This window comes from Zonotrichia leucophrys, chromosome 2 (assembly GCF_028769735.1).
Source record: "Zonotrichia leucophrys gambelii isolate GWCS_2022_RI chromosome 2, RI_Zleu_2.0, whole genome shotgun sequence".
NCBI classification, from domain to species: Eukaryota; Metazoa; Chordata; class Aves; order Passeriformes; family Passerellidae; genus Zonotrichia; species Zonotrichia leucophrys.
The window spans coordinates 24,748,633-24,770,802 of record NC_088171.1 but is presented as its reverse complement, the minus strand read 5'-3'; the positions used below and the strand labels follow the sequence as shown (position 1 = coordinate 24,770,802).

The 22,170-nt window shown below is 38.2% G+C and overlaps 1 protein-coding gene across 1 annotated transcript in view; it reads right to left on the bottom strand.

The window, feature by feature from the left end:
- Nucleotides 1-4,399: 4,399 nt before the first annotated feature.
- The window catches only part of VPS50 (VPS50 subunit of EARP/GARPII complex), an 81,433-nt gene continuing 63,662 nt past the window's right edge, over nt 4,400-22,170 (bottom strand). Inside the window, exons 23-28 of the mRNA XM_064704306.1 lie at nt 13,346-13,494; nt 12,196-12,292; nt 11,905-12,063; nt 9,429-9,550; nt 6,336-6,525; nt 4,400-5,132 (exon numbers count right to left, since the gene is read on the bottom strand). Of these exons, the coding sequence (XP_064560376.1) occupies nt 5,013-5,132; nt 6,336-6,525; nt 9,429-9,550; nt 11,905-12,063; nt 12,196-12,292; nt 13,346-13,494 (837 nt within the window). The 3' untranslated portion in view covers nt 4,400-5,012. The remainder of the gene's footprint in view (nt 5,133-6,335; nt 6,526-9,428; nt 9,551-11,904; nt 12,064-12,195; nt 12,293-13,345; nt 13,495-22,170) is intronic.

Sequence of the window (22,170 nt, the reverse complement as noted above, 5' to 3'; positions counted from 1 at the left end):
TTTTTTGCGTCACAATCGCGCGCCTCCCGCGTCTCACGGCAGCCCTCTGGGGTTGCGCAATTTCCCCTATGCCGCTGCCCATGTCGGACGCCCCTGCTGCGCTGGCATGTGACTTCTCCCCCCGGGTTTTTGCGAATTTCGCCCGCCGCGCGCGTTTCTGCTACCTTGCCGGCCCCCGGGGCGGCTGCGCCCCCCGGCCCTGAGCTTAGCAAAGCCGTATCTGAAAACGCGTCTCTTGTTTTTTCTTTACCCGCGCTCCCCGCCTGCTCCGCTGCAGCCTGGCTGCGAGAAAGCGTCTCCCCCGGTCCCCTCTCCCCCCCCTCTCCCCCCCCTGCTCCCCCCCTTCTGTTCCTGAGTCCTCCATGCTCTCTGGGCTTTCAGGACGCTTTTGGGGTTTTCTGGGGTTTCTGGGTTTTGGGACCGGGTGTTTTAATAATATTTCTCGCTCTCTTTCTTCGAGAGCCTTTTCCCCCTGGCTTCTTAAGGCCAGAGCTAACTTTTTTCCGGAGTCTTGCTCCCCCCCAGATGTCTGCTGCATCTGCTGGGTTTCTTCTTCCTGGCCTTTTAAGGCCAGAGCTAATTTTTTTTTTTTTTTCCTGGAGTCATGCTCCTCCCCCCCCCCAGATGTCTGCTGCGTCTGGAGGTTTTCCTTCCTGGCCTTTTAAGGCCAGAGCTAATTTTTTTTTTTTTGTGTATGTTTGTGTCACACCTTATAAGGCGGAAAAAATTTCCCGTTGTTCCTGGGAGAGTGTGCCCCCCATGTTCTTATTTCCAGGCTTTCTTACCAAATCTATCGTCAGGGCAGTCCGGAGGTCTCTGTCCAGCAGATCACGAGAGGTGGTCCCAGGGCGCCTTTGGTTCCTGTCCGGGCTGTTCTGCTACGAATTGTCTTCGGCAGAAACTGAGAGATGGATTCCTCAGTGACTGCTGTTTTTTGCAGACTCTGTTGGCTTTTTGTTTTCTTCTTCTCTCTGGTCTTCAGGGCTTTGAGGGTGCCCCCCCCGAAAGGTTGTGGTGGTGGTGCCCACCCAGGGACGCCAAATGTCCGGTTTATCTCGGCTGTTTGAGGGGCCTGGAGAGGCCCGTGGTGGCCTTGGGGCAGCCCGCGTATCGAAGGACGAGAAGAGGCTTCAGTTCTTTCGGTTTTTATGTTTATTAATTGTTTATCTAAAAGATGTTCTTTCAGCCGAACAGAGATCTGCTCAGCAGTCAGCCATGAGCACACTGTCTGCCCTCCCGGGCAGCCACGTATCTTTATACCCATTGTTACGTGTACAATATTTATCATTTTTCCCCAATACCATCTATTCTTATAACTCGGTGCACTCTCAGTAATAACCAATCCAAAGGTGCCACCGTGGCCAAAGAAGATGGAGGAGAAGAGGAAGAAGAAGAAGGACAGGACACACCCCAATTCCTCCATCTTACTCCTCTAAACCCCCCTGTACATAAATCCTAAACCTTGTGTCTCACTCTCTAATTAACTAATCTCTTCACCGTTCACCCTGGTGAAGTCCTCCTATCCTCATCCTGTGTAGGGTCAAAGTGCAGCCACCAGACACTTCTGGCAACATTCCAGGAGTCCCGAGCCCCCCCAAGGGTGGTCTCGATGGCCGGGCATCTCAGGACTGAAATCTTGAGATCCGACAACTCATCCTCTTTTGTCCCCTAAGGGGATAAGGGCAAAGAAGGGAGGCTGTTCTTTCAGTGAATACAAGCTGTAATTTACACACCACATCCAGGGCTTGCTAAGCAGATCTGGGCAGAGCCTGGTTTTTCCCACTGAAGATCAGAAGCAAGCCAAGTTTTTATTGTACACATGGGAAGATCCTTAGGCATGTGAGAGAAATAGAATATGGAACAGTCAATTACCTGAAAATGTAGCTACTTGCCTGAAATCGTGGCACATCCACATGCCACCCTGATGAGCAGTAGAATTCACACCTCCAGGGGCTGCTCTGTGTACTGTCCCACCAGCTGATCCAAGAAGGTCTTTTCCATATGCTTTGAATAATTAAACCTATACCAAAGCAAGGCCCTCAATCGTACATCAGGGCCACACAAGCAATCAGCAGGCTTCCTGCTATTTTCATCCCAGTTCCTTGCTTTTTGGAAGGACAGTGTCACCATGAGATATAGCTGAGAGAAGCTGACAGTAGGAAAGCCAGTTGTGTGCTGTCAGTGTAGTGCAAGTGCAGACTTTGCCTAACCAGAGACTTGAAATGTTACTGCGTTTCTAGTATGCGTGGCTTTGGCCGGTTGAACGTGTTTCTGTTATAAACAAAATTATTCAGCACAGAGATTCCATCCCTGGAACCAACCGCAGGTATTTATCCATTGGTGAGTGTACAGATACTTTCATTTTTCCCTAACCATTTTTCTTATAAACTTGCTACTCTTAATAACAATAGAAGTGCACCTAGCGCAAAGAAGATGAGGAGCAGAGGAGAAAGAGGGACAGGACACACCAATTCACTACTCCTCTAAACCCCCTGTACATAAATCCTAAACCTTGTGTCTCACTCTCTAATTAACTAATCCCTTCACCATTCACCCGGTGAAGCCTCATCCTTGTCGTCTCCTGTGTAGGGTTAAAGTCCAGCTACCAGACACTTCTGGCAACATTCCAGGACTCCCGAGACCCCTAAGCTGGTCTCGGAGGCTCAGCATCTCAGGACTGAGATCTTGAGATCCGACACCAGGTGAGTGTGACAAATATCAGAGGACCTGGACACCAGGATTTAGTCTTCATCAGGCTAAAGAAGGATTGCAGATGCCCACTTCTGCATTGCTGGTTAGTCTTCTTGGAGACTGAAGCCAATTTTCTTCTATTATCAAAACTTTGCAAAATACTCCTCTAAAACATAAAGGATATTTGCTATATTCTCTACTGCAGAAAAAGCAGTATGAGGCTTATTGCAGAGGAGAACAAAGGTGCACAGAGATGCTCAAAAATCAATTTTATAAAAAACTCTCATATCAGAGGATGGCAACTACCAAACATATCCTTAGTGAGATAACAATTCAGCACTCAGTGAAAACTTAGCTTCATTAGTCAGTCAGAACCAAGCAATATATAGAATATTCTGAGTTAGAACAGACCCACAAGGATCAATGAGTCCAACACCTGATTTCACACAGGGCAACCTAAAAACATGTATCTAAGAGTGTATGTAGGCCATTTAGCTATGTAGCTTCTTGCTTGGCATCAATCCTGGGCAGCAAGGATTTGTTTGGGAGCTTACTTAAAGATAACAAGTCAAACTATAGATATACTACAAAAAATCACTCCTGATTGTGGCTTATGCAATTGCTCACCTTGACCCTGCATTCCAATGATAATACTTCTACCTTTTGGTAAGCACTAAAATTACAGTGACCTAAGCAGCTCAGGAGAAATTAAATGTGTTCAGCTCACCAAATCTCTGGTAAAGATATTTGAATTTCTTATTTCATGCAAGGGAAGAAAATGGAAAGATATTTTACAGTAATAGTCTCCAATATGTTTCTGTTTCTTCCAAGAGCTCTCGCTCAGGATTTGACTCCAGGGCAGACAGGCTGACGCAGAAGTGCACACTTTCATCTGTCCCACCTTTTTAATTACGATTAAAGTGATTCAGCTTCAACATATATGGTGACAAACCTCTAAGCAAGATTTAAACAGAACTAGGCAAGACAGCATGGTCAATAAAGAACAGTGTAAATTTTGTTTTAAATCTTATTTCCTTTGAAATACAGATAAACAAGGAAGCTAAATACCACATGGTCAATGTTTAAAATGTAAACTCTATTATTATTCTAAAATTGTATACAGGCTTTCTCTAAACTCACACAATGATGCTCAGTACACTTCTGAAGAGGAAATCAGGCCACAGAAAAGATCAATCATGATGACTCCATGAGGCAACTTTCTGCCACTGCAGTACTGCTGATATTCACTAACTTCTGGTTCCCGCGTGTCTGAATTAATGAACAATGGCAAGTATGAATCCCAAACTGAGAATTCAGCATGCTGCACACACCAGTGTATTGCAGCCCTTGTAATTAACTTTAACTATTAGCTCAAAGTTTCCTTTAAAATGGTCAGAGAGCACTCCAGAAGTCATCTGTGTAATAAAAAATAAAATTCCTGAAACTTTACATACTGAAAACCAAAGGTAAAACAGAAAATTTCAGTGAAGTCAGTGATGCTCTGACAAATTGATTTCCAGGGCATATATGCAGTTAAGCCATTTTACTTTGTTCAAGATCACTCAGGATGCTACAGCAAAGCAGGAAACAGGAAGACTATATTCGTATCAATCCAAAACTTCGGTCAGAAAAACATTCCTCTGATTCCCTGGCATTATTGCTGGCATTTTGCATTGTTGAATTGGAAAAACAAAGTCTCACAAACAAATCATATTAGCATACAATGTTTATTATCTTCTATTAATCTGAAGTCAATCATTTTGATATGACTAAATTAATTCTGAAATAAACAGACATTTTTAAATACATATGAAGATGATGGGCTCCAACATGAGAGTACTTAGTTGGTCTGCACTCTTAATCCACATGCAGGATACATAGATCAAATTATTATACATATCCTTTAACTTTACACTGGACTATAATACAGCACAATTTCTGGAGGTGAAAGCAGGGAGGAAAGAAATCATATTTTCAAGTCGCCCTTTTATTTAAAAAGAGCATCAATGATATATTAAACCATTGTGTTTCTGATTTTTATTTTACTTACAGTATACACTTTTGTAAAACATATAGCTCATCAATGATACACAGTGGCCCTTCACTAAGGGCAAGTAATCAAAAAAAAAAAAAGAAAAAAAAAGAAAAACAACAGAAAATAATTCTACAGATTAGAAAAGTAATATTTTAGACCAATTTCACTTCAGAGTGTCTCCAATGTTGCTAGGAAAGGTCATGCACAACATTTCTAACGTTGTCATTAGTCCATGAGAGAAATGTCTGCATGCTTCACATGTCAGAAAGAAAGCAGCTTTCTCCAGTTATCTCTTAGGCCTGTCTGTGTCATCAATGGTAGCTAACAGCTTCTGTCTCGCCTTTTTGTTGATGTAGGTGCCCAGACAAATATTCACCAGATTGGTCAGCTGCTTAGTGGAATATTCCTGGCAAACAAAACCAGATCAAGTTAGGGCAGAATAAAACACCAGACAAAGACGGAAAATTTTAAAATACACAGACATACTCAGTGTGGATTTCACAACTGATAGAAGCATCAGTACACAGGGAAGATTTAAAGCTGTAGTGCAGTCATATCTGGATAGTTTTCATAGTTGAGGCAGAGGACAAAACTGTATTTTGCTACATGGTGGCTTATAATGGAAAATGCTTATGACTTTAAAAGTACTGGAAAGAGTTCACATAAAGTAAGTCTGTGAACATGTACATAAATCAATTTTTAATGTGTTTTCCATTCTTTGGGAGGCTTGGTGGGAAAACATATGCAAATGATTAAGCCTTCAACACAAAACCTTTTTTTTTTTTTACAAACTTCGATAAATGTTGGTGATCTTTTTTATTTTGACTTCCCATTTCCAATAAGCTTCTAAATGCTTCTGTCTGCAGAGTCTCCAAACAATTTTGATTTCAGTATATGATAAAGGATGAAAAAATGTCAAAAATGTGAAGGAAACACCTGTGAAAATACCGTATTTGCCAGTAATATCTTTATGTCTTAACACCATCCAAAACATAGCTTCCACCAATGTGTTTTAAAAAAGAATTTTTCCCTGTAGGTCATCAAACCCCGTAACTCACAATCTCTCTTGGGGCTTCAGGCAATACAAGGAAAATTCACTCACAGACATATTTCTCTCCTCCATTTCTAGTGGCACTTAATCCCAAAATACAGATTTCAAGTGCTTCACTTTAAAAGACTTTTTACTTCAAAGATGGGTATTCCCAACAGCATGTGACTATTCCTTACAAAGATCTGTCATAATTGTTAGTCTATGCTAGAGTGAAAGCATCTGAATATTTTCAAAACACAAATATTGACTTATCTCAGCAAGAAATTCTGATTAAGCATTATATCATATCATTCATATAATAAAGTTGAACATATCCATGCACACATACACTTATATTTATACTGCTTCCATTATAATTAACATTATTATAATAATATTTATTATAATGAAACTTTCTGTAAGTTACATTATAATAAATGAAAATGTACATATTTTCATATATGCCTATATTCATTTTTAACACATAAAAGAATTGATTATTTATAGTTGTTAGGATGTTTTTATCATCAGGGTGAATTTTCTCAATAGAGAGGGAAAGAACGCAAATTTAACCCTTACCCTATGTTCTTTTATCCAGGATTCCATGTCATTTTCTGTCAGGTAGTATGCTTTAATGTAGGTTTCCACAAATTCTTTATCTGGAATAGGCCTAATGTCTGTTAACTTTTCTAGTTTCATTAAGAATTGTTGAAAATCCAGCTGCATCAAGGCACGTCCTTCATTACTGCACTTCTTTACATTGGCATAACTAAAAAGAGAAACAGTGAAAAGGAGAACTTAGAAGGAAATAAAAATTAATTTTGCTCCTCAAAAAAATTAGTAATTAATTAACTTAGTATTTTGAACCTTGAGGAGGAGCAAAGTTAAATGGTTTTAAGTCAAAAGCAGACAAGAGCTTCTCTTAGGATGTCTGCTGCAGAGTTTTATTTGCATTAGTACAACACATTTTAGCCCAGTTATTGAACAGAACCCCACTGTACCTAGTGATACTTAGAAAAATCACACCCTCCTCTCCCAAAAGCCACAAAATATCTCACATTGAACAATTTACTATAAGTTAGAGTAAATTAAACCAATGCTAATTAGCACACTGGACAGTGGTTTCAAGTGATCAGAACCACTGGAGTCTGAAAGGTACCAGAGCAGCTTTAGGAATGGTCACCAGGAGCTTGCTGAACCAAGTGGGAGCAGCAAAGACACAAAGCTACTTGTTCAAAAAAAGCCACAGCAGCCAGAGGATGAAGGGTGGCAGCACTGGCTCATCTCTGTGAGAAGTAGAGGATTTAATGAGAAGAGGTTGACAGGAAAGTAGTGACAGGTTAGAGGAGAGAGTAGATGAGTTTAAGGGCAGGGTAACACTAGCAATGATCACAGTGGAGTGATAGGCAACAAACAAGGAAAACACTCTTTTCAGCTCTTCAAATGGATAAGGGACTGCATTTGTCAAGATCAAAGGAACTGACACTGCAATGCCCTTAAGAACACCAATTTCAACTGTGTACAGGGTCAGGGGCACAGTGACTTGAGAGACTTAAAGCAGCTCATCCACCAGCTGCTCCCACAAGTGAGAACCGTGTCTCACTCTTCCCATGTACCAAATCCAAAATAAGCTCAGTTTTTCACTGCTTCACAAAGTTGATCCTAATTATTATACACTCCCTAGATGATTAGGTTTGATGCAAAAGAGGCAGCAGAAACATGTAGCTGGAAGCTGGATGCACAGCAAGGTCAGGTTAAGAATATGAAGAAATGTCACACTTAGAGTTGGTACACAGAATGCAGAATGCAAAAGTAACAGAGGCAAAAAGAAAGAGAGCCAAGGCAAAAGTCCTCTGGAGTTTCATAGAAGACTAGCAGATGATTTTCAGTTGGCTTAAGAAGCCAGCAGGGAAACAGGAGAGAACACAGAACTAGGAGACAGGGAAGGACTAAATTTAAAGACATAGCTGACTGCAGTGGAGGTAATTCTTCATTCAGTGAAGAGCCTGATGAAAGCAATTTCAGTTAACTGGATGAGTCTTAAAAAGCCTTCATGGCTTTTAACTCCATACATTCATTGAATGCAGAGATAAAAGAAGTTACACATTCAGAGAGTCAGCTATTCAGAACACCTTCCTTCCCTTTTCACAGTGGGAAAAGAACCTACAAGATACATAAAAATAACAGAACTGGCCAAGAATAAGAAATTACAGGCAAATATTTGGGAGAAGATGATAATGAGTACTTTTTACACTCTCAGAAATGGTACAGTACAGATTATATCAGGAAAGTATTCCTAGTCCAACCTGCTTAGGCAAAAGTAAAGGTCAAAGTTTCATGGAAAGTCACAGATATGAACCTAAACTGTGGCATGAAGCAAGACATATGAGTGATGATCCCCACATATAAGGATTAAATGGTTCATCAACACTGAAGCCACAAAAGATGAATGAGATGTGATGTAAGAAAAGGAAACAAGTTGAAAACAAACACAAAGGCTGAGGTAGAGGAGGTTAACAGTGATTGACAGTGTTATCGACTTGAAAGGCAAGGGGAACTGAGAGGAGAAGAGATAGGCCTTTGATTCACTTTCTTTTATTTGAAAGTAGAAAATAAAATTTTAAAAAGAGGAGCTAGTTGTATAGGCCACATATTATATGAATAGGAATTGAGACCTGACAGAGACAGGTCATGCATAGATTTAGTTACCCTGAACATGAAATTGTGAGACTGCTAGAGACTGCAAAAGGATGATGGCATGAAAAAATGAGCAGGAGATTAAAAAATGATGCCTTTATGGAAACAGTGGAAGCTGATGATTCTCAACAGGTAGCTAACACTTGGAGAAGAAGGGTGTTTTGTTGAGGTCCTAATTTAGAACAGACAGCAGGAGAGTGGGATGGAAAGAAGTAAAATGGGTAGTAGGGAGTGAATAGGCTAAAGATAACCAGGAAAGAAGCATGGAAACATGTAGAGGGAGTGGAAGACAGCACACATTCTATGATGCAGAAGTAGTTCTGGTAAGAGCCCAATCATACGTAGTCCAATCATAAAGGACAAAGCCATCAAAATAAATTCAGGGAATGAAAAGTCTGCAGTACTCAGGCTACAAAAGAATGGGACACTGATCACAAGAGCAAGGGACGAGCAAGGTGTAGGTTCCTGACTAAGGTGCTTGTGCAAGCCAACTAACACATCTCTCTGTTCTTGATGAATTTGGAAAAATCATGTTCCATAGCTGCTTTAAGAAAACTGACAGTGCTGAAACTCCATCTTTCTTCCTGTCAAGGATAAATGGCGTCACCGTGGAAGTACTGACTATTATACTGCAACTTCCTTCTTTGGTCTGCTGGGAAATGATAGTTTTCATATAGAAGTTTCTTTGAAGGAGTGCTGTATTTTCAAATGCATCAATAAAACATTCAAAGTCATTCTTCAGCAGTATCTAGGATCAGGACCACCCTCTTTGGGCTTAATGCTGCACCAGATCGTGAAACAACTGCTAAGGAGTGTGTTAAGCACCGATAGTTTTTAGGGTCCCCAAAAGCACATGAACTCAAAAGGACACTATAAAATTAGAACTTTTAGCTCAATAAAACTTTTAACTCTATAAAATAAACATTGTCATTATAGACATACTTACCCCAAAGCAAGACGTTCATAATTACTTACCCTTCCACAAGGGTTCTATTGGCCAAGCGTATGCAGTGCTCCCAAAGGATGTTGGAGACTGGCAATGGAATACGGACTCTCTTAGACACATCATTCAACCTCCTGTTAAATTCTTCAAATTCCTAATAGAACATAAAAGATGTTTATTCCTTAAGGTAAAAGCAGATCATACTCTGTACATCCAACAACAGCAACAACTAATTAGAAATGCACATGAAAGAGAATACTGAAAAGGAAGAGCAAAGAAGAGAGGCTTAATAGGCACAGACTGTAGACAGCTCAAAGTGTAAAGTAGAAAACATTTCACTTTCTAGTATATCACTCACAACATTACCTCAGTGATTTTTTAAAGGAACTGCTGCTCTCTTCCCCAGAGCTGTAGTTCTCTATGAAACTGACACCTCTGAAAATGAACCAAGTAGCTTATCCTTCAAATGTCATTTTCATTGCCTTACTCCCTAAATTCATATTTAACTTGTTTAAGTCAAAATTCAGCCACTGAAGGAAATTCAGCTACGATCTCTTTATCCCTCTAAATACCCACCCCACCGGCTTTCAAAGAGAAGCTCAGAAACATTGTAACCCCTTTTCATTCTTCAACCTTTCACATTAGGTAACTCCTCAGTGCTTCAGAAGGAGCTGAGAGAAGCCACTGAAAGAGACCAAATCCAACAGTTTAGGACCACACAGCAGCACTAGGTAACAGTTCAGGTTAAAAGAGGGCACCTGTTTCCACATAAGTAATTAATTTGGATTTCAGCTGATATTTTGAGTGAGAAACTAGTCATAACTGGATGCAATTACTGCTACAATGATTTTTGTGACTTAAAGTGAAACAGAAGTCCTCTGCCAATGATTAAAGCCTTTATCACATAAAAAAGTATCAAATTACTTCAATATCAAACAGAATGGTAATGAGCTCCTCTGTATAACCAGCAAAAGTAATTTGCAGTGCAGTCTTTTAAGATTATACTTGCCCAACAGAGATTTTATTTCTAAGGCTGTTAATCTAGGGTTTTTTCCTTTTCTTCTTACAGACTCTCAAAAATTCAGAAGTGAAGAAAATCAGAAGAGAACTACAGTAACCAACTGGCATTTAACACAAATTTTCTGAAAGATTAATTTGGCAACAAAATGCAGGCAACACAATGTCATGCTTTAACTGCTATACAATTCATTCTTCTGAAGATGAAGATGTCTAATGCTCCATAATCTATTTCTTCAATCATCTCCTTCCCCCATTTTATCTGCTTCCAACATACTACGACTGAATGTAGAACTTTGTGTATGTGTGCACACGACTGAAAGTAGTTGATTATTCCTTCAATTTCTGCTCACATCTGATGTTCCTGGAGTCCCAGTGTACCCTGAAAATCCCTCATTACTTAGCAGTTATTTAAAAGCTTTTGTAGCAACTAGTACTAGCTATAGAATAGAGAAACCAAAACTGGTTTTAAATGGTATTAGCTCTGAATGTCCTGAAGCAAGTTCATCAGCAGTTGCAAACTCACAGAAGAAAAAAAGCTTTACCCTGAGATCAAGTATTTTAAGCACAAACTGGTAAGAGCAGCATAAACAAGGATAATCACATAGATTCCATCAATTTCAGTGCAATGATACATCCTCTGTCAAATTCTTCCTTCTTTGGCTTGATTTTTTTTTATAGCAGAGAAGAGCTACAAAGTATGAAGGTGTTATCCAAACTGTTTTTCCACACAGATGTGTAGCTTTTTCTGTGATTCACACTTCACACATCTTTAAAATAAAATTTTCAGTTTCTCTGAAAAGAACTAGTAATTAATATAGTATAATTAATTAGCATAATCCTTCCACTGCCAGAACTTCTCTCTGAAGACCTTTAGAAACATTAATTAGACATATATAAAAAGATGAGAAAGGGATTGTCCCAAAAACTAGTTCTGTATGCCTTAACACATGGCAATTGTATAATGACATCTACTGAATGCAATCGACAAGTTGGGTGCATAACTTCTCTTTAGCTTCCTTTTCAAATATTAACTTCTAAATATAGCAACTTCAATTAGATACTGCATGATCATTATTGGTGCTGATTTGACCTACAGCTCCCATGATACATCACAAAGACAATCAGCAAAATTATTCAGAACAGCAAATAGTGTGTTTTGGGGTTTTTTTTTAAATGCTATCTCTGGCCACTGAATTTCCCTCAGTGTTACTCTGTTTACTACACACTTCTCTACCATTCAAAACTTTGTTGTGAGACTCATTAAACTTCTTTGGTCACTTTCACACACCATGTAGTCAAAAAATCATCACTGAAAACAATGCTTTAGAAGCAAGAATAATGACACTTCTGGACAGATCTCATAGTAATTTTCCCTTTGTAAGGATGATATATTGTCCTAGCCATGCCACTTTAACAGTTATAATGAAGTATTACAGCAATTCAGTGTTTATATAAACTCTAGCACACCACTTCCCATAAACTATTCACCTTTAAAAGAGCATCTACATATACATTGTGCTGTGACATGATTTCCTTCACATCCCATTTCACATTAGCCATCAGTAGAAGCATTTGTTCATAGTCAATGGCTTTAGCAGCAACAATCCAATAAACTGGTTTACGTAGTTCACTGGCAGTTGACACTGTCTGAAATAGAAAATAAATAAAATTCACTTCAGTAGGAGCAACATATAACTATGATATAGAAGTATTTTCACCATAATGTACAAGTTTCAAATCTTCTGCATGAAAATCAGCTGTGAATTACACCATTCTGACCTGAGAATAGAACTGCTGAAGAAAAGGCTTCTTGGCAGCTGGCATCACTGCATCAAGATGAGGCTGAAGAAATTCAAACTGCTCAGCCAGAAATACCCTTTGAAAGCAAAGAAAATTTACTGTGAACTAAGTGTAACGTTTGGCATGTCTCTTTACAATTTTTACTCTACAGCTGATGTATCTGGCAATAACAATATGCCACCTTGGAAAGTTTAGTCCCGAGAAGAACCATATCAATTGTGTGCCAGTATATCAACCAGCAGTCTCAATTCTGACAATTTTAAAATGTATTTGCAAACAAGAAAATATTTTAATAAAGAAACTAAGGCATGAACATCAAAAATCCGTATTTCTATTTCTATTTTTCTGAGGATACACTGCAAAAGTCCGAGCCAAGGTCTAGTAAAGTCAGTGACCAAGAGTCACACAATTTCCACCACAGGACAGTCAACATCAATATTAATAAATCCATCTTAGAATTTCAAAAGAACATTCCCAATAAATTTTGTGCTAGTGGATCTATGAAACTGAACTTGATCTCATATTCCTAGGAAATATATTTCTAACTAAGCATAAATTAAAAAAACAATTAACTCCTAATCTTTAAGTGTCATCTCATGTGAAGAAAAAAATCATTCCTAGCTGACTCTTACTATTATTCTTATCAAATAAAAATCACTTTGTTACATTTGCATTAATTCTTTACAACGTGTTCTTCTCCTGAGCTGTGACATAGGTACACTTCTACCCATTGCAAAGAACACGGTGATTCAAGCCAAACTGATACAAAATTAAGCAGTTCTGAGTCAAGTATTTAATATAAGGTGAAAATTAATCATACAGATTAAATATTCCCACTAACCTCTTTGAAATTAAACTTTTTCCATGATACATTTGGCCCTGTATTGTCAGAAATTACTGGCTCATCTGCAGTAAAATTTCATTTCTTGTGTTTGCATGTTGCTAGACCTAGGAATTAGACTCCAGTACCTTCAATTACAAAAATCACCTTTATCACTCATACTTAAAATCACATTGAGAGGTAGGAATTCTTGACCGGTCAAGAAGGTTTTGAAATGTAACCACAATTTTTTAAACTATCAATAGCTTTCAGTGATCACAAATACAATGTGTACAGTAAACAACCTACAAGGATTCTGTGGCCACCACTCTCTCTGCCAAGCCATACAGCGAATTGCCAGATGTCAAAACTACGAGATGACTGAGATGTGGGCTTGGCACCTTCTCTTTTCTCTCTTCAGCAGCTGTGAGAGTCCCTGAAGGATCAGCAGACACCTCCTGAAACAAAGAATTAAACAAATTACACTCCACAAAACCAGCAAGGATGGCTGGTTCCAGCTGAACAGTTTCAGATGCCAGATAAGATGAGGGAATGTTTCCAATTTTAGGATGTAATTTAAATCAAGCCTATTTTATTTAAACAGTATAGTGAAAGGGTGAAAAAAATCAGATCATGTAAATCAGTAGCCAAGAAAACAATAAATTAAAAGAAAAAGGCAGCAAACAATCTTCTCACTATGCCTTATTCCTTAAACAGGCTTTAGCCCAATTCCCTTTTGGGAAACTGACTTCTCATCCTTGGAGAAAGTATCTTCAATCTGACAGCAACTAAATCAGGAGGCATATCAAAGAAATGCTACTTCTGCATGGGCTTCACTGCTTATCCGAGCAGTGGCTAACTTAGGTAAAAAACAGCCAATCTTCTCAATCACATAATCACTAGGTTGGAAGACTCCTTTAAGACCATCAAGACCAACCCATGCCCCAACACCTCAACTAAACCATTCAATGAAAACTTCTATCCTGAAAAATTCCTGATGATAGAAAGCAAGGAAATATTGGATTAAGTAGAATTGAGTAGAATCTGTAGTGAGAAACAGGTTATACCAGTGCCTTGTTCCAAAATTAAAGGAAGAAAATAGAGAAAAAATTCTACCCCCACATTTAAGGAATCTAACCATAGGGTACAGCTAGAAGAGGAATCATAGAAGGAAGAAATTCCCAGAGAAGGTGTACAAAGGGACACCCTCTGATGCCTGGCTATTTCCCAGTCTTCAGAGGGTTTCAGGGCATGAAATCATAAAGGTAGTTCTGGCTGGTTTGAATTAATTATTCATACCATGCTTATACACAGGCCACAGGAAGATGAGAAATCTACAAAGGAAAGGCACAGCACCCAGAACAGGTAAGAAGACAGGCAGGATATGGCACTGATTTTACTAAGAGCCTTTCAAGACCCTGGGGATAGAAACCCTGGCCAGAGTCTACAGTCTATGGATGCTACAACATACCAGCTTGTTAATATGGAATGAAAACAAATAACAGTAACAGTGACAAAGTAGTGGAAAAAATAACTTTCACAAAAGTAAAATCAGTGGCTCAACATGGCTGCTGTAAACAGCATAGGAACAACCAACCAATACGACAATAATAATGCTTAAACATAACATTTAAGTTTGGACTCAAAAATACAAATTAATGTAATTCTGAAAATGCAGTTAAACAAGGGAAAAAGATAATAACAAAAACAACGTAATGAAAAAAAGCAGCTTTCAAGTTTGTGAATTGTTTGTTTGTTTGTTTCAACTAGATTTAGAAATAAAACCAAAAGAAATTGCATTGAAGTAACTACGGAAAGAGGGAGAAAGACTCAAGCTAACCAGAACAGTAGCCATAAATTTCTTCTGGGCTCCACAACAGAGAATAACTGTGAGAAGTTACCTGAAATAGAATACTTGCTATTCAAGCAGATTTTGTTTGGACATTTTTGCTTAAGGAGGAGAGCAGTGAGCACCTGAAACACTGGTGGAAATTAGTGGTGTCACTCACTCTAGATGCCAGGATTGAGACAAAGAGGAATATTTCATTGCAGACCTTGAAACACCAAGAGAAGAAGTATTGCACATACAATCAGTTGAAAACTGGAAAATCAACAGGGCAGTTATTCAGATAGCAAAATATCTGACAGACCATTGGGGTAGTGTTGCAGCAACTAAAGGCAGGGCAGGTGAAAATTGATTATGTCAAAATTTGTAAGGACCTGGGGAGAATTTAAGTGATACAGGACGTGCAGAAAGATCAAAACTTTGTTGCTGTAGACAAAGCAGTACCAGAATGTGTTTACTGTCTGGATGAATGCCAAACCAAAAGTGACATTAAGAATATAAGACAACTGAGAAGATAATAGCGGCCAAGCTGTTAAAAGTGGTTTGAGGTGTGGAGGAACAAAAATTCACAAGTTCCACTTTAACTCTCTCAGATTTTATTTGGCAGTTTCCTCCTGTGGTGTCACAGCCCAAGGCAATAGGAGGTGGATTTGCTAAATCAGAAAGGCTCTTTCAGTTCTGCATCTCCAGAGACATCAAACACAAACATAAAAATGGGCTACAGCAGATGGAACAATGCACAGTCTGGGAAAGCAGAGCTCTCACTACCAAGGGTGAGGAAGTACCTTCAGACTTACTTTAAAAATATTCTAATTAGGTTACAGACATAAAAGGCCAATAAAGCAGGGAACCTTGATGGTTCCCCACAGAAATTCTGACACTAAAAACAAGGACTGCTGACTGAGAAATTCCATCAACACATCATTTGTAGCACTAAAAGAACTCACAGAAATACATCAGTAAGCAGAAGATAAAACTTCTAAAAGAAACTTATGGCAAATGTGATCAGATACAGTTGCACTGAGCATAGGAACTATTATAAAGGCTAGCTACAATGTTATATTATTTGAAAAATTCATTTTCTTGGCTCTGATCTGTGTTCACACTCAGCCAGATAAATCTGGAATTAAAATTACTAGATGCTTTACAATACTATGAAGTTTGCATTCTGCTGAGTTTAACAGAATGGATAAGCAAGCCAAAGGGCCTGGATATTTGCTAAAGATCCTGTGACCTCTTTCAGAGAGTTCTAAGGTACTTCCTCAGCACACTCACAGGTTTACTGCAGACAGGGAATGACATCTAACCATCTAGCCACAACAATCCATTCTCTAAAAACATTAACTAAGGCAAAGACAATATTGATTAATTATTAAAATTCCCTCTTTATCTGTCCACTCTTTTACTTTTTTCACTTCATTCCATTCTTAAAAACCCAGATTAAAAAAAAATCCACCAAAGCAACAGGAAAAAAAAAAACACAAAAAACCCAACAAACAAAAAATTTTAAAAATAAGTCAATTTTGAAGTGTTTACACATGACAAAAGCAGCCAAACCCACAGCTCACCAAGCAATGCTGTATCCTTAGGAGAGACAATGAGTGACAGAGCTGGGGGAAGAGTATCAGTAGTAAACATTTAAGAACCTTTCTTTCTTTCAAAGACTAATTACAAATTATGTAAAAGCCTAATATTATGAAGACTTCATTTTGTATTTATCTCACTTCAAAGTTGCCTGGCACTTCAAACACATTTTAAACTTTTTTTGTTCCTTTTTGTTTCCCATGAAAGTAAGTAACATCTCTTAAATGCCAAAAATGTGTTGCATCTGAAGAACACAAAGGTACATGAGAACTGGCCAAGTCAGAGATAATGCTCCCTTCAACTAGGGAGTCAAACTCTGGTTCAAATATCGTGGCCAAACAGCATGAGCATTTCATTCTCCTAATTTGTTCTAAAAAGCAGGCACTGCAAAAGCATGTTGAAAGCAAAAAGTAAACAGCCAGTGTGCCAATACCCCGAAGAAGCACAGGATCACTCTGAAAGGGTCTCAGTGATGCATGTGGTTTTTCTTCCTGCCTTCATTAACAGAACTGATCAAATGACTGAAAGAGAAAATAAAGGGGCAAAACACACAGACTGGAACAGGAAAAAAGGCTACAGGCTATTTAAAGAAATCAGATGTTTTTCAGTGTACTGGACTTGTTAAAGTTAACCCTTCCAGTAATGAAGAAAATCTGCAAGAAAATGTCTGTTGCCAGAGACTCCCTCTGTGTATCACAGCAAACAAGCAGGGTCCTGTAAAACTGCCAGCCTCAAGAGGAAGAGGAAGGGAGTAGAAGCCAGAAAATTAAATAGCAGCCAGTTGAACTTTAATTTCAAGAAATGTCAAGTTACACTGAGAACATATTGTAGCACCCAGGATTAAGCATGCAGAGAGCAATACTAAAGCAGAATAAACTTGCTTAGCTCCTCCCTGCATCAGAGTAGCAGGTCCTGCTGATCCAGCAGAACTGGGAAATGTCAAAGACGTATCACAGCCCACACAATATCCATGTAAGAAAACTGCACAAAATAGATTTGATAAAATAACTTCAAGGTATACATGGAACTGATGCAAACTACAAGATGCTCTTCTCCTCAACACTCAAAGTGTTAAAAAAAAATTTAAAAAATATTAAAAGCACCACACTGATCTGAACAATAACCAAATGAACTGCAGTAGGCAGAGAAGGACAGGTTAACCAGTACTGCCTGCAGATACCTTACAGCAGGTCTTATCTATTAAATTTTCTCTAGTCTTACTTTAATTTCCTCATACTGTCACAGGAAAAGATCTGTGTGTTCTAATGCTATACATGATAGGCATACCCAAGTAGCAGTTATTTTTACAAGCTGCTTTGCTATAAAGACCTGAAAATATCAGGATGAACTGTTAAAGCAGGCTTATGGCTGTTTCACCTATTTAAGGGTTGCTAATAACAGTAGTATGAGTTCAGTGTATGCTTTGGGAAGTATCTTTGCAAGACATACAGCTGAATTAAAACTCATCTGGAACATGTTTTTACAACCGAAAGATATATATAAGCAAATAATAGGTATCAGAAGAATGGGAGTGTGACATTGTTTAATTGTTGGGTACTTCACCTCATCATTTAATTGTTTAGACCCAAGAAGAAAATTTTTAATGAACAGGTAGGAAAAAAATCTGTCTGTGTAAGGAAAAAGCCTCGCCTTCAATCTCTTTTTAAAATGTCATCTGTAACAAGAGAACGTTTTCATGTCAAGTTTGGCTCAACCCAGTGGCAAGACTTTGTTAAGCCTTCCATCTCAATGGGAAGAGGAGACTATAAACTAATTACCTAAATTGGAAGTATAAACTATATAAGATAATTATCTAAGTTAAAAATTTGACATTTAATTTGCAAGAGAGACATTTTTACAGGGCTGATCTCATGAGAACAAAAACACTTTTATTGCAGTTATCCAAAAGAACTTTTGACTGAGGCAACTGATTATCTGCCAATTATGGTGAAATAGTTGACAGTGAATTACAATCATCAACCTCCATTAACTTTAAACAAAAACCAGTAAACTCTACAACCTGTCCCCAGCACATGAAGTTCTGCAGATCACACTCACAACCAATAATCTTTTAAAACTGCTTTTCTTCTAGCCTAATACTTTTTGTGTAAGATTTCAGTTTCAGAATTGTTTTAACACACATACACAATAGCAAAAATTTTAGGTTTGATTTTGCAATAACTCTAAATATTACTGAAGAAATCCCAATCTTAAAGGAGTAAGTGGTGTTCAAAAAGCATGGACAAAACTGTACTATTTGAAAAGGTTCTGGCAGAAGAACAGTCTACAGCAGCTGCAACATACCAACACTGCTGCCAAGAACTTGATGTGTGCTGATGGACAAGGAAAAGCAGACTAACCCCAAATGTTTACATAAAACAGGACAGCTCCATCATCTCTGTTTTAAAACTGTAATTAATAGTTCCTGTAATATCATGAGCATCAATTACAAGAAAACAAACTGATCAAAGAAAGCATAACTTCTTATTGTATTCAAAAGCTGACAGAAAACAGTTCAACTAAATCCAAGTAGATGCTTAACATACAAGAATTTTTGATCACAAGAAATGTACTGAAAGGAACCAATCAAGCTTTTTTTTTTCTCCCCTTTGAGCTTACAGATCTGAATGCTGAAAATTATAGGTAGGGCCAACTGCAAAAGCACATTGCTTTCAAGGTAGAAGTATTTCTTCAATATGTTGTAAATGTGTTAAGGTTTTAAATGGTATTTTATAATACTCCTTCTAGGTTTTAAATTGCAAGATTAGTATTTTCTTGCTGAGGGGCACAAAACTTACCAAGCAGGTAATCTTGCCACAACTTGCAAGAAAGTAAATCAAACATAAACAATGTAATTGCCACTCTACAGGCTTTAAGAAACCATATCTTTAAAAACCCAACTACAAACCATCTTGAGAAACCATGCTAATAATTTTCTATTATTTACAGTCCTTTTCATGCAAATGGTGTCTTTACAGCATTATTGAAGAGCCATAGAAGGGATCCCCAAACTTCCCAACATTTACAGTGCACACATTTCACATTGTCCTCGGGGCTGAATTGATCTGCATTGCCTCACAGCAGGCATGAGGTTCTGGTTTCAAGCCTGGGGATCTTCCATGCTCTTTGTAACAAAACAAGCATGTCCCAGACCTCATTTAGGTCCGTCCCACTGACTTAGTAAACAGTTCAATGAAGTTTGCATCACTTCTGGGATCTTTGACTTTTTTTTTTTTTTTTTCCAAAGGTAAATGGCAGATCTTCTGCATTAAAAAATTACAAGAATTTGGAAGGTTTATTTACTACTGGTTGTCTCAACCAATGCAACAATCCCTCTGTGAGGAATCACTGTGTGCTGAGAGATAACTGAGAAAATGAGTCATAGGAACTATGTCCTAAAAAAAATTAATGTCAAATGAGACTCCACAGAAAACCACATGCACAGGCATCATTAGAACCTGAATCACTACCTTGCAAAAAAACCATATAAGCTGGTCTGGTCTGCTCATACACATTTTTACTGTACCACTTTCTTGTACAAAGAAATTTTCTCAAGAAGAGCTGCTGCTGGTTCCCAAGGGCTCAGCTGTGACTCTGTGGACACCTGCACCCCTCTGGAAACAGCCCAGTTTTAGTGACCAGCAAGAGTCAGAAGTGACAAAAATGAGATGTCCCAGAGACTGCTAAAGAGAGACCAAGCAGTTACCAAACCCCAGAAAATGCATCTAATTAAATAAGCTCAAAAATTTCAGTAAATTATTCCAGTTCACTTGGTAATACAGTCAAGTAAAGAAAAAAAAAGCTGTATGAAGAACTCTAAATGAATAATGTGAGGAAGTAAAACAGCTGCTGAAGTCCTAGCATAATTTCAATGTGCTCGTTGCGTCAGAACTTTGTATATATGCAGTACTCTTCCCTTGACATGCAATTCATACAATGCCTTAAAAATTGTCATTATGTACACTTAAAAATCTCTTTTAAAGTGGGGAAAGAGAAAACCCACAAACAGTATTTTCTTCTTTTTTTCTTCAGGTTTTTTTTCCTTTCAAGCAGCAGGAGACCAAGTATGGATTAGAAATGTTGCACTCTTCAGCTAAATAAAACCTCACCAAGAATCGCAGCTACCACTTCACTGAGGACCTTAGCTGTGTCCTTTAGGAGCTGCATCCTGCGCTAGGCACAGCCAAGAGTCTCCAGAGTTTGCCACTATTATTTTGCCAAACTATATGCAGAAGGGAACCCATCCACACTACAAAATGTAGGCCTGTGATGTGACATTTAAGGAAAACCAAACTATTTGTTTCCAGCACTGGGACTAATGTAACTGAATTGCACCATTCCACAGGATAAAAGAGTCAAAGCCAAAATGGGATGGGAAGTCAGACACGAAGAAAAAAAATTATTCCTACCAATCTTTATCTTATTTGTACATCTGAAAAATCTACATTTTCCATCTCTGCACCATCAATCTCTAAACTGACTCTGCCAAAAGACATATACTTTCTGGGGAAGGAGTCCAAAGGCCAAAGTAAAGACAGATTCTAAAATACGTTGACCCATACTCATTTATATCAGTAATTCCTTCCATCTACTCTTCTATACATTGCATTGCAATGCTTAGATACCTTACTACAGTGATTTTCTACTGCTGTAAGTAACTTTAAGAAACTTCATTCTAAATTTCAGTTTTTGCTTCAGCAAATCTGTTTACAATGAATTATTTATGAGTATTCCATGGTTATTTGGTCCCCAAATCTCTTTTTGCAGCAATATCACTCAAAGCAGCTATTTACATACACAGGACATTCACAAACAAGATCTAGGCAATGACAGTATCACGATTACATTTACATTTTTTGAATATAAGGAAGCTGCTCAAAAACAGAAAAAGCAAGGAATCAGAAGTATTTTCCTTCCAAAGCACCTATTACTCCCACCAAAGCACCCAAGAAACTGATTGATGCCTTGTACTTACAGACTTAAAGCTCACAGTGAGCTAACATGGACATCATTACTGTGTAAAAATACATTTCTGTTAGAAATTACAGACATAAGGACAATGTGTGCAGGTACCTCTACATACCGACTTGGAAACTGCCAGTGAGGAGATACAAGCAACTCAAAAAAAGGCTTGCTTTGATGTATTTAGCCTAATCTAAGCCACATCTGAGTGAGGATAAAAGAACAACACTTCTTCATCCCTTTTCAGCATTCTCTTTCTGTGTTTTCTTTTTAATACAATCTGCTTATATGAATGAGTAGAGTGTTTGCAGAGTGTACACAAATCTGTAGAGTATAGATATTTGTAGAGTAAATATGAATATGTAGAGTGCTACTTCTGGAGGATCCAGAAGTAATTATTAAATTACTAACTGAAGCTGCTGCATAGCAGAAATCTGTATGAAAGCTATTCTGTGCTAGATGTGCAAAGACCTGACTGTGAAGTTCAGATACACATATGAAGTTCAATACAGTGTGGCCAAATAAATCTCTGAAAGTCATACTGTTCTCTTAACTCTCAAATGAAACTGAACCCTAAACTACTTTAAAACAAATACTCACAGTGCTTTTGTTTCTTATACTTTTGATTTAGCCTAAAGATATGGCTTTAAGGCTAAGACAAGGAGGTTACATATAGAAAACAGCTTACTCAATCACTGTAAGCTGTCAGGACACTTCCACATAAATTACTATAAGAAAGCAA